At 37.3% G+C, this 14,275-nt stretch overlaps 1 protein-coding gene across 1 annotated transcript in view; it reads right to left on the reverse strand.

Annotated features, from left to right (window-relative positions):
* Positions 1–11,373: 11,373 nt before the first annotated feature.
* Kif21a (kinesin family member 21A) overlaps positions 11,374–14,275 on the reverse strand; it is a 156,158-nt gene continuing 153,256 nt past the window's right edge. The window contains 1 exon segment of the mRNA XM_047549133.1: positions 11,374–12,666. Within this exon segment, the coding sequence (XP_047405089.1) occupies positions 12,573–12,666 (94 nt within the window). The 3' untranslated portion in view covers positions 11,374–12,572.

Raw genomic sequence — 14,275 nt, forward strand, 5'->3', positions numbered from 1 at the left:
CTGTGAGAGCAGGAGATCACATGTGCTCCATTAATTCCCTTGAAAGTTTTCCCCAATAAACCCATTAAAATGCGTGCTCCATATAGTGCAAGTGGTGTGTGTCCATGACCCCTTGTCACAATGCCTTCAATTTCCTGCTCAACTTCCCAAAGAAGAATCAGATCTTTGCTTCCCACAAAGATCTTTGGCACCTTACTCATTCTCTTAGAGTTAATCCTAATACATAGAGGATCTATCAACACTATTGTAATTTCATACACAAGTTCATTATTCACCTTTCTAACACAATGCCAGGCACATGAATTAGCTGAATAATTTCAGTGAAGTCACTCAAATAACTTTCTTATGGTAGTTATTCATGAGAGAAAGCAGAGATTCTTTCCATCTAATGTAGTAAGGTATAAAATAAATAATATTAGATTTTATTTTTCTGTATTTCTTAGCATATTTCTTTTCATTCTTTATGGAACAATCTTGTGGAATTGTTTTGAAAACTGAGTTCAACATGGTGCCCATAGAGCATCCATGATGCTCGGCATAGAGAGAGCAGGTGCTCAACAAAAAGGCACTATGCCCAGGAGGCAGCCTTGACATGCTTGAGATGTTTTGGAATTGAACAAGATTCCAATCCTGTAGCCAAAACAACAGAACAGCACAAACTCTGAATGAGCCTATGTTAAAGAATAAATAAGTGAATGAGCAAATCCTCACTCTACCCATTATCCTTGGGCATTGTGCTCACTTTTCTCACACCCTGAAATCATCTCCCCTAGATATCTGCCCGACTCTCTTTCTTCCCCGGGACTCTGTTCAAATATCTGCTTATTGAGAAGTCTACTCTAAAGGAATCCCAATGAAATGGCACCCTGCCACTCTCTCTTCTCTTTGCCTTGCCTTTGCTCTCCAGTTTATCATCATCTACAATTCTGCACATTGGCTCTCCTCTAGTTTCAACATTAGCTCAATAGAGTAGGAACTTTGCTTACTCTCTTTGCTTCAGCATCTCCACCAGAACATCTAGAAGAATGAATAATGGCACATTTCCTCTTTCTCATTTGTAAAGGAATGGGGGGTAGAAATAATGTACTAATGCCTTTTCAATGAAACTGCATATGATCCCTTTCTCCCAGTTCTTTGCCCATTGAATATAATAAAACACCTCCTTCTTTTGTAAATAAGTTCAAATTCTGTGCTGCAGAATAAAATTAGTAAAGTTGGCCATGCTGAAATTCCCTTCTTCCATGAGCTACTCTGAGCTGCATAGGTGGTACTAAGTGATAATATATTTGTATTTTTATAAAATTCAGAATTTGTAGTTGTTATATATCTGAAAGCTCACCTGAACCAACTCATTTCACAGATATGGACTGTGAACACCAAAGGAGTTTAGCAAGTTAGTCAAGATCCCACACGATTAATGGCAGAACCAAGAAAAGTCCAGCTGGTAGGATCCTAATCAATACCATTGCAGTAAATTGTGGTCCCACTGTCATTTAAAACGCAGGATTGGACTAGTTTCCCCTGACTCAGTCCATTCCTTTTTCTACCATAGTACCCTGATGGCTCCTCTGCTTTCTAAGGGCCATGCCCATTATACCACTTACCCCGTAGAAACAGTTTTATTTTCCCACAGCCAAATGTCTCTTGACAAACTAAGGTGGAATTATTGGGGTGGGGGGAGCAAAACCACAGGGCCTGAACTCATTAAAATTCTTCAGAAGTAATTCTCTATCCCTTGTCCTCTATTCTGCAAACTTTGCTCCCATGGTTTCATGGGACACCTAATTCTTAACGAATCCAAGTCCTTGATCTTCCTAAGGCTGCTCCAACAGGAGCTCCAACCATTGTAAATTATCAGTGTATTAGGATAACTACTCAATTTAACCAACTGTAGCAGCTGATTTAATTAAGTAGTCCCTCTGGTTCCAAAGACTGTCATTCTGTAGTTACTATTTAACTATTCTGTCTTCTGCTGGAACTCAGATCCAGATCACCCTAATACCCATGGGCAGTCAGAATTAATCTATGCTTCCCAATCACACCCACTTCAAGTCCAAAAAAAGAATAAAAGTGTTCTAGCTACAGTCACCTTCATTGCAGAGGGTGTCACTGCCCCCTGGTGGAAATTCTAAAAACTATTACTGAGACTTCCCCACAAATCTTCACAGGTAAGTTCTGCAGCTTATCCAGAAAACACTAACTTCCTAATGATCTCCAAATTGGAAGGTCATGGGGTCCCAAAGACCGTGTTATAATCCTACTTACTTTTTCACTCCCTAACCTCTCAACCTCTGGTTTAAATTGCTTCAACCATCTGCAACTCATCATCAGATTCTCTCCAGAAGAGTGACACTGGAAGACAGAAATGTCCTCAGTTAATGTGCCTGAACAGAACACAGTGATCACTCCAGGGCAGGGCAGAACTTGTATTTATAAACCAAAATCATTTCACAGTTGGAGTTTATGGAGAGCTCTAACTCACATATCTACTAAAAATTGGCTTTAGCTGTAAACTTGACAAATTTACAAATCACCTCTTAAATCCTCTCCACTTTTTATCACCTACATCTTTTTCCTGTTGAACAAGTTAGTGAATGAGATGAGTGAGCCTCAGGATGTTTTATTTTCCCATTCCAGTACAACATGGAGGAAAAACAGTGTGACAGCAGCTGTGACCAAAGAAGCCTTACCTCTGACTCAGGCCTTATTCCTTTGAACTCTGAAAGCTTTTATTTTCTAAACACATGGGTGTCCATCCTGGAAGATCGTCAGCCTCACCTGGAAAGTTGTAGTTTCATTGCTATTATCATAGATTCTTATTGTTAAATACGAAATCCCAGATACTCACTGAATCAAGATTTCAGAGACTAGGGATTCAAATTGTTTTCATGAATGAGGGACGTCTCTAAGGAAACTTTACACTTTTTAAGAACAGTATTTCTTTTATGTTTCTTACATAACTGATTTTGTGTTCATCAGCTTTTTGTCACTGGGACAAAAACAACTTAGGGGAGGAAACGTTTATATTAACTCAGCGTCAGAGGTTTAGTCTATAATCTGCTGTCTCCATTGCTCTGGGCACAAGGTGAGGCCGAAGGACATGGCAGAAGGGCGTGGTGGAGGAGTGCTGCTCCACTCATGGCAGCCAGGAAGCAGAGAGGGGAAGGGGCTGCAGGGAAAATGAACCCTTCCAGGGCACCCTCCCAGTGAAGGGAACCCACCTCCTCCAGGCACACCACACCTGTCTACAGTCACCACCCCTAGCCCATTCAAACTGAGATGGGCTGATCAGTTACAGCTCTCACAAACTAGTAATCACTTCACCTGTGCATATTTCTGCATTAATACAGGAGCTTTCGGAGGACACCTCATATCCAATCTATAACAGAAAGACTTCAAGAAAATTCTCGTGTTTGTCAATGCCAGCAATTTCACTCATGCATCATTATTTGTGGGCTCTTGCCATGGACACAATATATACAATTAGGCCTCCATATTTATGGATACTACATTTATCGACTCAACCAACTACAAATCAAAAATATTAAAAAAGAATTGTGCCTGTACTGAACATGTACATTTTTCTTGTCATTATTCCCTACACCATACTTTGTAATTATTTAATAGCATTTGCACTGTATTAGGTATTATAATAAATTTAGAGATGATTTAAAGTATACAGGAAGATGTAAGCTATATATAAATATTATGCCATTTTATATGACTTGAATATCCTTGCATTTTTGTATCCATGACATGGGCAGGAAGAACATCTTCTGGAACCAATTTCTTGGGGATCCTCAAGGGTCACTCTGTGATGGAAACAGAATAGGGTGCCTTCCCAACTGCCCTTGACACTGCTTTCAGAGTGGTATTTCTAGACACCAAATAAAATCTTTTGATGTCTATCAGGCATGTGGTAAAATTTCTTGTTCGTTACCATGACAGACAAAAGCTATGCTTCAACCATGACCAACAACTTACAATTCCCCTGAACACTCTTGCACCATTTTAAGTTTCTTGGCCTGAGTTCAAAGCACTGCTTGCACCGGGCTTTCCCCATTTCTACTCCTTTCTGCAGGACAAACAGTTATGTTTCAAGACTCTTGAGTTTCCTTTTTTAATAAAGCATTTCCCTGTATTGTTCCTCCTACCAGGTAGAACTGCCCATGATCACTGCACTGCACTGCAAGTATTTGCTTATGCACTCTGCTCTGGTAAACTACAACTGCCCCAGGGTGAGAGAATCCTGTTGAGCCATTTTTATATCTGGAACAAACTACTGTTGAATGATTGAATGAGTAGAAATAATAAAATATACACAATTTCAGTTTTGACTCAGTTTACCATTTCTGCATTACCAAGCTGATGACAAAAAAAAAAAAAAAAAATGCCCTGTATAAAGTAAAGTGATTGAACAGATCTGGAGTAAAAAAATATATATGTATTAGCACCCAAGTGCCCCTCCTCAGGCGAAAGGTGAAATGAGCAGCTTCAACTGATGAGCCATAATGTAAGCTACTTATACCACCGGGAGTAATCAGCCTGAATGGAGGGAATTATTCCCTGGGGATGGACACTACCATCATGTTCCCAGATCCCATAAGATTCAATTCAGTCTAAGCCATAATGTATATTTTAATCAACAAATCATAAGTACATCACTTTCCTTGTAAAAGTATACTTATATCTTGCTTAATTATAACTATCACATAGCATTATGATGAATATATCAAATTGATGTACAAACCTATACCTCTCTAAAACAAAACTGTTAAGAAAATAAATGTTTGTGAGCATTCTATTTAACATTTACATAATAATAAAATATTTCCAGATTCCTAAATACATGGAGATGTAATGCATCTATACTGACCCCAAAATTCATGCATGTAAAAATCATTACATAGGTAAATAAAATTTTCAGTCCTTTAGATTGATAATCTGGCAGCGTAGTACATGGCAATAATTGAAAAGTGAATCAAGAAAAATTTCACAACCCCCTTCTACCTGAGTAACAGAAAGGTGCAGGAGGAAAATGCAAACTAAATGAACCAGCAGGCCAAGAAAAAAAAAAAAAGCAAATATTATCCTTCATTCACCTCTGAAATAGCTTTCTGGTCCTTCTTTTCCTAACATAACTTCTGCAGCAAATCAAATAATTTCCTCCCTCTTCATTACAACCAGATTTAAATTTCAGATTACAAAAGGAAAAGTGAAAATAGGAAAGAAGGAAGAAAAAGATGACAATTACTTGACTTTGAATCACAAAGCCATCCTTCTTATTAAAAAACAACAACAACCTACTCCATAGTAAGCCATGTTCTCTGTGAATCTTCAGGGCCACCTATGAGATAGGGACCTTTGTAGGAAGTGAGACTGTAAGCCCGCAGAGAGCCTTTGGTTAATTACCTTAATGTTCTGAATCAGATCCAATTCCCTCTAATTCCACTGATTTCCTCATTTCAAAAAAGTAGGAAGTTTCATCTCCCATCTCTTTAGGATAGTTTCTGAGAGAATATCCTATGAAAGTATTCCCAAGTCTGAGTTCTTCACTAAGGAAACAGGACCTGAAGATCATTGAGAATCACCGCTCCATACAACTGTGCTGCCCAGTAGAGGAGCCATTAGCCCGTGTGTCTGACCAACTGCTTGAAAGGCACAATCTCCCAAGACTCACACAAGAAAATCATGATCTGACTAGGCCTATATCTTAAAGAAGTTGAACCAGCAATTAATTAATAACCTTCCAAAGCAAAAAACACCAAGCCCAAATTGACGAATTCTACCAAACATTTAAGGACAAAATGGTACAACTTCTGTGGGGTTTGCAACTTTTTCCTTAGGTCTTCATATGTGTTTCAAGTTTCTTGTTAGTTGTGAGAAATTAACTGTAAAATATCTTTATAAACCAATACTTCCTTTGTATACTGTCTCTATTCCCTTATTTGTCTTTGTTGTTTTAGTGACTCTTACAAAAGGGAATAGGGAAGCATCTTTCCATGATGCTTCATCTTGTGGTGGTCATGCTCTTGATTTTTAACATCTTAGTCATCTCATTGACTTTTCTTGAAACCCTATCATAACTTAATGAAATAGAAGAAAGTAATTATTTTGAAGTTGTTCCCATCATTCATTAATAGCATTTAACACAGAAGACAATGCTAATTCTTTTATTCCTTATAATTTGGCTTATCATATTTTGAAAACATTTGTGCAATTCTTTTGAACCATAATTCTCCCCCTTTTGATCAAATTTATTTTCAAGGACAGGATTACAATGTTTAAACTTTTTCTTCAAGTATCAGAAGTATGAAATCTCTTCCAACTCATTAGCATGCTTCTTTGTGAAATATTCAATCAATGTGGACATTTCCATTGCTTCAATTTTTAAAATCTCATTTTCAGGTTAAGCTAACCTTAAACAAGTGGTTACTTGTTTGTGAGCAAAGGTATGAAGCCCAGTTTCATATATTTAGCTGAGTAGTGTCAACCTTCTTCATTTTTGACGTTTTTAACCTGTGCTCTTGTAAAATAACTCATACATTCCTGGTTTCCCTGAAAGCATTTCATTCCCCAATACCAGGAGGAAACCCATGCTCTTTCTTATGTTAATCAGGACTTCTATCACGTGGGGGCTCAGATCCAGGAAACAGATTCAGGCTCAGGGCAAGTAGAAGATATGAGACTCAGGATAGAAGGCATGCTTTATTCAGAGGTGGTAACAGCTTCCAGTTTCAGCTTTGGCCTCCAGCCAGTTCCATTTTAGCCCCAATTTTACCCTGTTAGCCCCCAGAGTCTTTTCCACAGGCCAAACAAAGAAGGCACACTGCCTTACATCAATGGGCGCATGCTCACAGGGGAATAAAATCATTTTTGAACTGCATTACTTAACCAGTTTATGTTAACTTACTCAGTGTTACACAATGGAGAACAAAGGGTTAACTACTGAGGCGGTTTTTACTAGCATCCCTCTTCACATTAGAAAAACTAGGCTCCTGAATATACTTTTAACTTTGATGTGCTAAAAATTTGTCTTGTATTTTTATACCTTTTAAAACAAGATGATTTATTGCCATCTGTCTCAAACATGTAGCCAATACACAAATTTAAAATGTCTCAAAGCAAGCAGTATTTTCCTGGGGTTGAGCACTGCAGGACAACCCTGAAAACATGGTATCTTCTATATGTTTGGGTTGTGCCGTACTTGATAGATGTACTCCCTCTCTGCAGAAAATATTTTCTAGAATATATAGTTATAAATCATTAACTACATGGACCTAAACTACATTAGACTGCTATTTAATAAAAAGGGATCTTAAAATACAGTGGTTCTTAAAGGATAGACATTATCTCTCTATAATCTAGAATCTGTTTTTGTGTGGTCTTCAAAATGCCAAAAATGAAGAAGAAGGTTGACACTGAAATAATTATTATTTGGACCTTCACAGGAAGAAAACCTGCTGACCTTCCACATGTGATTTCTCTGAGGTAGGGAGAAATTTCTGTCCCACCAGGCCAGGCGAGGACTGTTTCCACCTTTACCTGTGGTCATCTTCAAACGCACCCTCAGGGTTGGCTCTTCACTCCACTTCCTCTTCTCTATTCTCCTTGGTGTGCAGGGCAAAAAAAAAAAAAAAAAAAAAAAAAAAAAAAAAAGTGAAGGTCAAGCACTTCTTTATTTTAAAAAATAGGACCAGAAGCTGCATATGTTACTTCCACTTAAATCACGCAGCCAGAACAAAAGCATGTGGCCCTGGTTCACCGTACGATCAGGTGGGAAGTGTAACCTCTGGCTGAGCATCAAGTGTTCAGCTAAAATCTCTTAGTAGGACATCAGGGAGGATGGGTAGAGGGGGACTTAGCGGGTCTCTGCACATAAACTACAGAATTCTCCTGATTCCTGGGTTAGCACTGAATCTCCCACATGGTTTGCAGTCCCACCCTTCCCTGCCCAGGCATCAGGATCACTCTTAGGAGCACTTTTTCTTCCATGGGGCTTCCCCTTCTACAACCAAAAGACAGAAGAAGGTCTGGGGAAAAGGAGGTGGGAACAGGTAGAGATGAGATGCCCATCAGATAGAAGGGGGTATTTTAGGATCCAAAGTTAATGACCAAAGTAATTGAAAATTACATTAGTTAAGTTCCTCAGCATCTTCCTATCTTTCCTGAGGCTTGTGGAGGAGACTTCCAGCTGCCTACCTTTGACCGAAACTCCCAATTATTAAAATGAAAGCCCAATCAGAGTTTAATAAACAACTCTGGTCAGATTCCTGGGACCTGCAGCTGAATCTGGTTCTAACTGAAATCAGGTTTCCCATTACTCCATTTTTATTTGATTGATATTTTTCAGTGAGGGTGGTTAAATGGTTGCAGGGGATGAGGAAGAATGAAAATGTATCTCTGATAATCTGTACTTATATTTTCCTGAGTAAAACACCAAGCAGGGTTGCCAGGGACAGCAGAACTGTGAATGACCTCCAAGGAAAGCAATGCTTCTGAATAACGCTGTCCCAGGGGATTGTGCTAAATCTTCCAGGCCTAGCAGAACCTTGAGGCAGATGCATACAGAGCACAGGGCAAACACCTACAGACCTGGAGACAAGGGAGAGCAGAGGGATTTCCCAGGCTATCGAAAGAAAACTGACAATTTGTTGTAAAATCCAGGCTTACCAGAGCAGAATGCTGTCCCCCACCACAAGCCTGCCCTATCAACCCAGGTAAGCAGAACCATGATCAGGCAGAGAAAAATAAGAACACCACACCTAAGGAGAACCAAGCAACTACAGGAAGACAAAGCAGAATAACTAGGGAGGGCTCTGGAAAAAAAAAAAAAAAAAAGAACTGTCAGAGAAGAGAGAAGACAACTTTAATGAGTAATAATAGCATTTAAGGAAATTTTTTTTTTCTAATATAATAAGACTTCATTCAGGAAACTAAAAAGCACTGTTTTTAAGGTAAAAACAATTACCTAGATTAATTAGAAGAGAGAAAAAGTAAATGGAAGAAATGTTTTAAAACACAATTCACAAATTAAAAAAGATAGTGTATCTTTTAAAATTCAATTGCAAATATGGAAAGTACTACAGCTGGTTGAAGCAGAAAGGAATTTACTGTAGGGAAATTCATACTTCAAGATTGTTTAGACAAGAGGAGCAGCTGCTAGACTAGCCCCCAAAACCAGCCCAGCAAGGTACTGCCTCTACCACAATCAGGAAGACAGGAACCACTGCCTGCCCGCCTTTTGACTTCAAGATTACTATGTCAGCTGTGTGCCAATGAAAAAAGGGTACCTTATACCCTGCCAACTCCCTCTGCCAGTAGCCAGTCACTGGGATTGTCACTGCTGCCACTGGAAAAACAAATGCCTTGGCTGCTGTGCTGCAGAAACTGATTCCTCCTGGCTCCACCTCTTACCCAGGTGGTGGAAGCCAGGCTAATCTGAGACACACCTGAGAAATGTGGTCTGTGTTTTTCCTATGTCTAACACACACTGAAGCATACTAGATGGGGTTTAGAATCATTATCTACCATATATGAAGTAGTGAACATTTGCCATTACTTTTGACTGTCTGGCAGAATCCCACATAATAGGACTACTATATTTTATCAATTTTAGAAGGCAGAACATTTTTCATAATAAAAAAAATAAATCCTTAAAATTGGGTGCTTTTGATCATCAATGACATCTTAGATTCTCCCCATGTTAGGGGTTACCTCTTCAAACAAAGGGAGAGTAAAAACCCAATAAATGTTGACTAATACAATTATTATTCTCATCTGAGAGGGAGAGATTAATGGCACCTATGAAATTTTTAAATTGAGCATCTCAATATAGTTGGAAACTAGAAAGATGGATAATTCTTATTTTTCTATGATGATGCCATATATAATCATACATTTTATATCTATAATTTACAATTATAAAATCCCAACTATTCATATCTGTGCAGTGGTTGGCAGATCAAATCTTCAACAACTATGCAAAAAACAACCTATTCCAAGGCCAAAAACAATTTGAAATGATTTTGAACTAAAGTATGGGAAGTGCTTGGGAAAAATAACAAGTAGCATGGAGGGACTTATTACATGTTGATGACTTTAAATTTTTTTGACAGACTCCACCATCAGCTGTGAATTCAATAAATGTAGTCTTGTGGAAATTATTGCTGAACTGCTATACAAAATCTTGTCATTTCTCTTTAGCTAAGATGTGAGATTTTGGATTTGATAGATGAACTATACCTTCCCCCAAAAAGAAAAGGCTATTTAGCACACATGGAGGCACCAGGCATACATTTAATACACAGGGAGGGGTAATCAATTTTTAAGTTTTGTAGGCACTATTGTACTGTTTTAAAGAATTATTTTAACCTTTCTGAATGGAATCTTTATGGACTAACATTATGTTTTAATAAGTAAATTCTTAAAGAAGGCCACCCCTTTCTCGTGTTCTTTTGAATTACTTGAATCAGATCCGCACTAGCTGAGCTTCCATTTAAAACGGTAAAATAGGCACATGGCTTTGTATTTTGCCTAAGCAAACAGTGTTTTAGGGCTTCAGACTGGTCTCACAGATAGGAATGGATATATCCTGAACTTCCTAGTCTTGTAAATACTGTTTTTATTATGTTACTCCACCCAAAGAGCAAATGTCATCTTGGTCTTGCTCTTTTTCATCTCCAATACCTAGCCCTCTAGATGCTCGATAACATCTACTAAATAAGTTAATTGCAAGATTACCGAATTATTGACCAATAGTCCTATGGAAAAAAACACTCCAAGAAACATGAAATTCAACATAGTCTTAACTTTCTCAAGTCTTAGCACAGTATCTTACTTTACGGAAAGAGGCAAAATTACAAAGTAGCTTTTTTTTTCTTCATAGGAAAATATTTTCTTTTAAAATTAAAAAAAAATTTCTTTTGAAACATAGAACACATATATAGAAAAGGATAGAGAAATATATGTACAGTGAAACATGAACATATTACATGAGCATGTAAGTAAGTAACATTTAGGACCCAAGTCAAAAAGAAGACTGCTGGGCACACAGAAGCATTTTCCACACCCTCTTAAGCCTCCCAGCTCACCTGTGTGACATCTGCCAGTTATCACCCACTCCTCCTCTCCAGGTAAGCCAGGTCACCACTGTCCTAACATTTATGGGAATAATTTTCATTTATTTTATCATCTACATTCAAAGCTCTAAATTACATCATTTGATTTAATTCCTTAAATAGAGTTTCCATAGTTCATCAAGATGAGACTAAAGTTTAAACTTTTCAGGAATATTTCATGTCTAGTGAGCAAAGAAAGGAATTCCTAGATACAAAACAGCTTTACAAACACTGGTCATTTCCTTAAAACTAGAAAAAGAACAACAGAATAAAGATAATTCACAGCAACACATTTATTTAAGTACTTGCTTAGTTTTCATTTACAAGCAAATGTTTTCAGGGAAAAATCACTTAAGACAATATTTTCAAGTGTTACACCATCTACACAAAAATTATACTTGCAGAATTTACAAATTAATATTATGAGCAGACAGATAAATTATACATCCTTTTGCAAAATCCCATCTACAGCATTTAAAAATTCATACAGGCACAACACAAGATCATCTCTTTTTACATCTACCTATTTACATAGTTTTTCCCACCATAAATGATAATAGTTCTCATCATAGCTACTAAGGTTTGCCAACATAGTGTATTTAAAATATATTTAGCAGCATATAAAAATTAGATAAAAGGGAAAGGAAATACTACTATTAAATAAAAAAGAAAGTAAAAGGTGATAATAGAAACAACTCCTTAGGAAAATAGATCAAAATATCTTTCTGTTAGCACATCAAAAATGTAGACCATTACAGAGTGTATGCACAGCACTAATAAAACAATTTAACAGTGTCTTAGTCCTGAGCACAGAATATAGCATAACTGCAAAACTTTGGTCAATAAAAGTGAATGCAAACATTTAACACAAACTGTTAAACAATCTCTGTTAGTAGATTATGGTCAATTTCACTTTATGGGAAATCATCAATAATGTTCCTTATTTTTTTTCCATTACATTAAATGAGCTTTGAAATTTGGGAACTCTTTATAGACTGATATGAATACCTGACAAGTGGACCACAGTTTGATTAACATTTCCAATATGTTTAAGAATGTAAATCACCTGAACAGACTATATGAATGAGTGAGCAGTGAGGTACATTGTATTTCAGGTGTGTTTTATGACTGTCACAAAAGCAGATATCTTGTAATTCAAATAATTTGAAGGTTGTATTTTTATAGCTAGGCACAAAAATCTAGCCACAACAAAAGTGCGAATCAAGCCATATATCAATTGTAGGATACATATGTATTGGTAGATAGTAAAATTAAGCACACAGGATAGTACACAATTTTAAGAATACCATTAATATTTAGTAAATGGATTCAGATATATTTTCCAGTTAATCCCATTCATAAGTTTATGCCTAATAAATGCAGGATATTTTCCATAAAGAACGTATGGAGTATCATCACAGTATTCAGTTTATGACTTATCTTCATTCATGTTTAATTACTGGCAAAATCTTCCCCCAGATCTCCTGTGTCAGAGATCTGACCATCTTGCAAATTGCGAGCCTTCCAAATTCTCACTGTTCGGTCACTACAAAACAATAAATGGACATGTGAACAGAGATAGAAAGATAGACATAGCTCTTAGATTTACTTATGATGGAAATATTTTTTAAATAGCCTTTGATAAATGCAAATAAAAATATACACTGTCTCACAAGAATAGCAAACATATATCCCCAATAATGATAATGATACTAGATAATGATACTAGCTCATATTAATCAAGGCCTGACTATATGCCAGTATTGTCACTATGTGCCTTTACATATATTAATACATTTAATTTCCTTTAAGTACCACTAGAAATAGATAGTGCTATGATACTTTTGTTTCGTTTTTGAGACAAGGTCTTGCTATGTTGCTCAGGCTGGCCTAGAATTCCTGAGCTCAAGAGATCCTTTTGCCTCAGTCCCCCAAGTAGCTGGAACTGTGATACTCTTTTTATTAAGTTGTGGCCCAGATCACAAAATAAGTGGGAGATGAGATTTGAATCCAGGCAGTCTGGCCCCATCTCCTAACACAAGATCTGCACTCATCATTTTAGAAAACATGTTATATGATGTAAGGTCAAGTCTTCAGGTACAAAAGCCACAGTAAGGTCACAGTGAGTTTTCTGGTAGGAAGAAGCTAGGCAGGATTTCCAGGAAGCTGGTGAATGTGGCAACAGGCAGGGAAAGCTACCTTTGAGTGAAATCAGCAAATAAGCCCACAGAAAAAGCAGGAGGCTATTGAGAAGTGGACAAATACTCTATCTAGCACAGAATGTGGAAGATTAAATGTGGAAGTATTTTCTGATGCACCATAAGGAGAAGTAATTATTAAGTGTCAATTGGAAGTAAAGTACAATTTTTTTAAAAAGGAAAAAAAATGTGTATAAGAAAATGTGCTTCTTGTCACCCAGCATGTGGACACTGGGGCCAGTGATTATATAGTTACATTTTTTACCATTTCTCATGGCTTTAAAAAATATCTTTTTCCCCAATTTCCCAATAAACCCAAAATCAAAGGGGAAAAAAAAAAAAGGTTTCATGGAATTTTATAGCTAAAAGGCACTTCAGAGTTTTGTAGTCTGTTCCAGAGAAAAGGGGGATTTAGTGATGTGCCTAGTGTAACAGTAGAACCAGGTTTTCTGGAATTTGATCAGCATCCCACACAACACATATACATTGATAACAGCAGTAGCACATGTCTATTTATTTACCCATTCAACCATTCCATTTATTCATTCACCCATTTACTCAGCAAATATTTGAGAACCTATGTGCCAGGCATTGTTCCAGATGGTTAGAATACAGCTTAAACACAATAACAACAAAAACTAAAAAAGCCTCTGCCTTTGTAGACCACACATTTTAGCAAGAGGAGACTCACAATAAACCACAATGGATAACATATAAAATTAGTGATAAGTGCTATAGAAAAAAAAGTCAGGGCATGCCAAGGGGGTTCTGGTGTACCAGGCTGCAAGACAAAGAATAAGGTGAAACAAAGCTGGAAAAGTCAGGATCTCTGAGAGAAAAGCATCCTGGCAGAGGGAGCTGCAGGGAAAAATACCCCCAGGCAGGAGTGAGCCTGGCAGATTGAAGGACCAGCAAAGAGGCTAGCAGAGTTGTAGGAGAAGAAATAGGTCAGAGGGT

This window comes from Sciurus carolinensis, chromosome 4 (assembly GCF_902686445.1).
Source record: "Sciurus carolinensis chromosome 4, mSciCar1.2, whole genome shotgun sequence".
NCBI classification, from domain to species: Eukaryota; Metazoa; Chordata; class Mammalia; order Rodentia; family Sciuridae; genus Sciurus; species Sciurus carolinensis.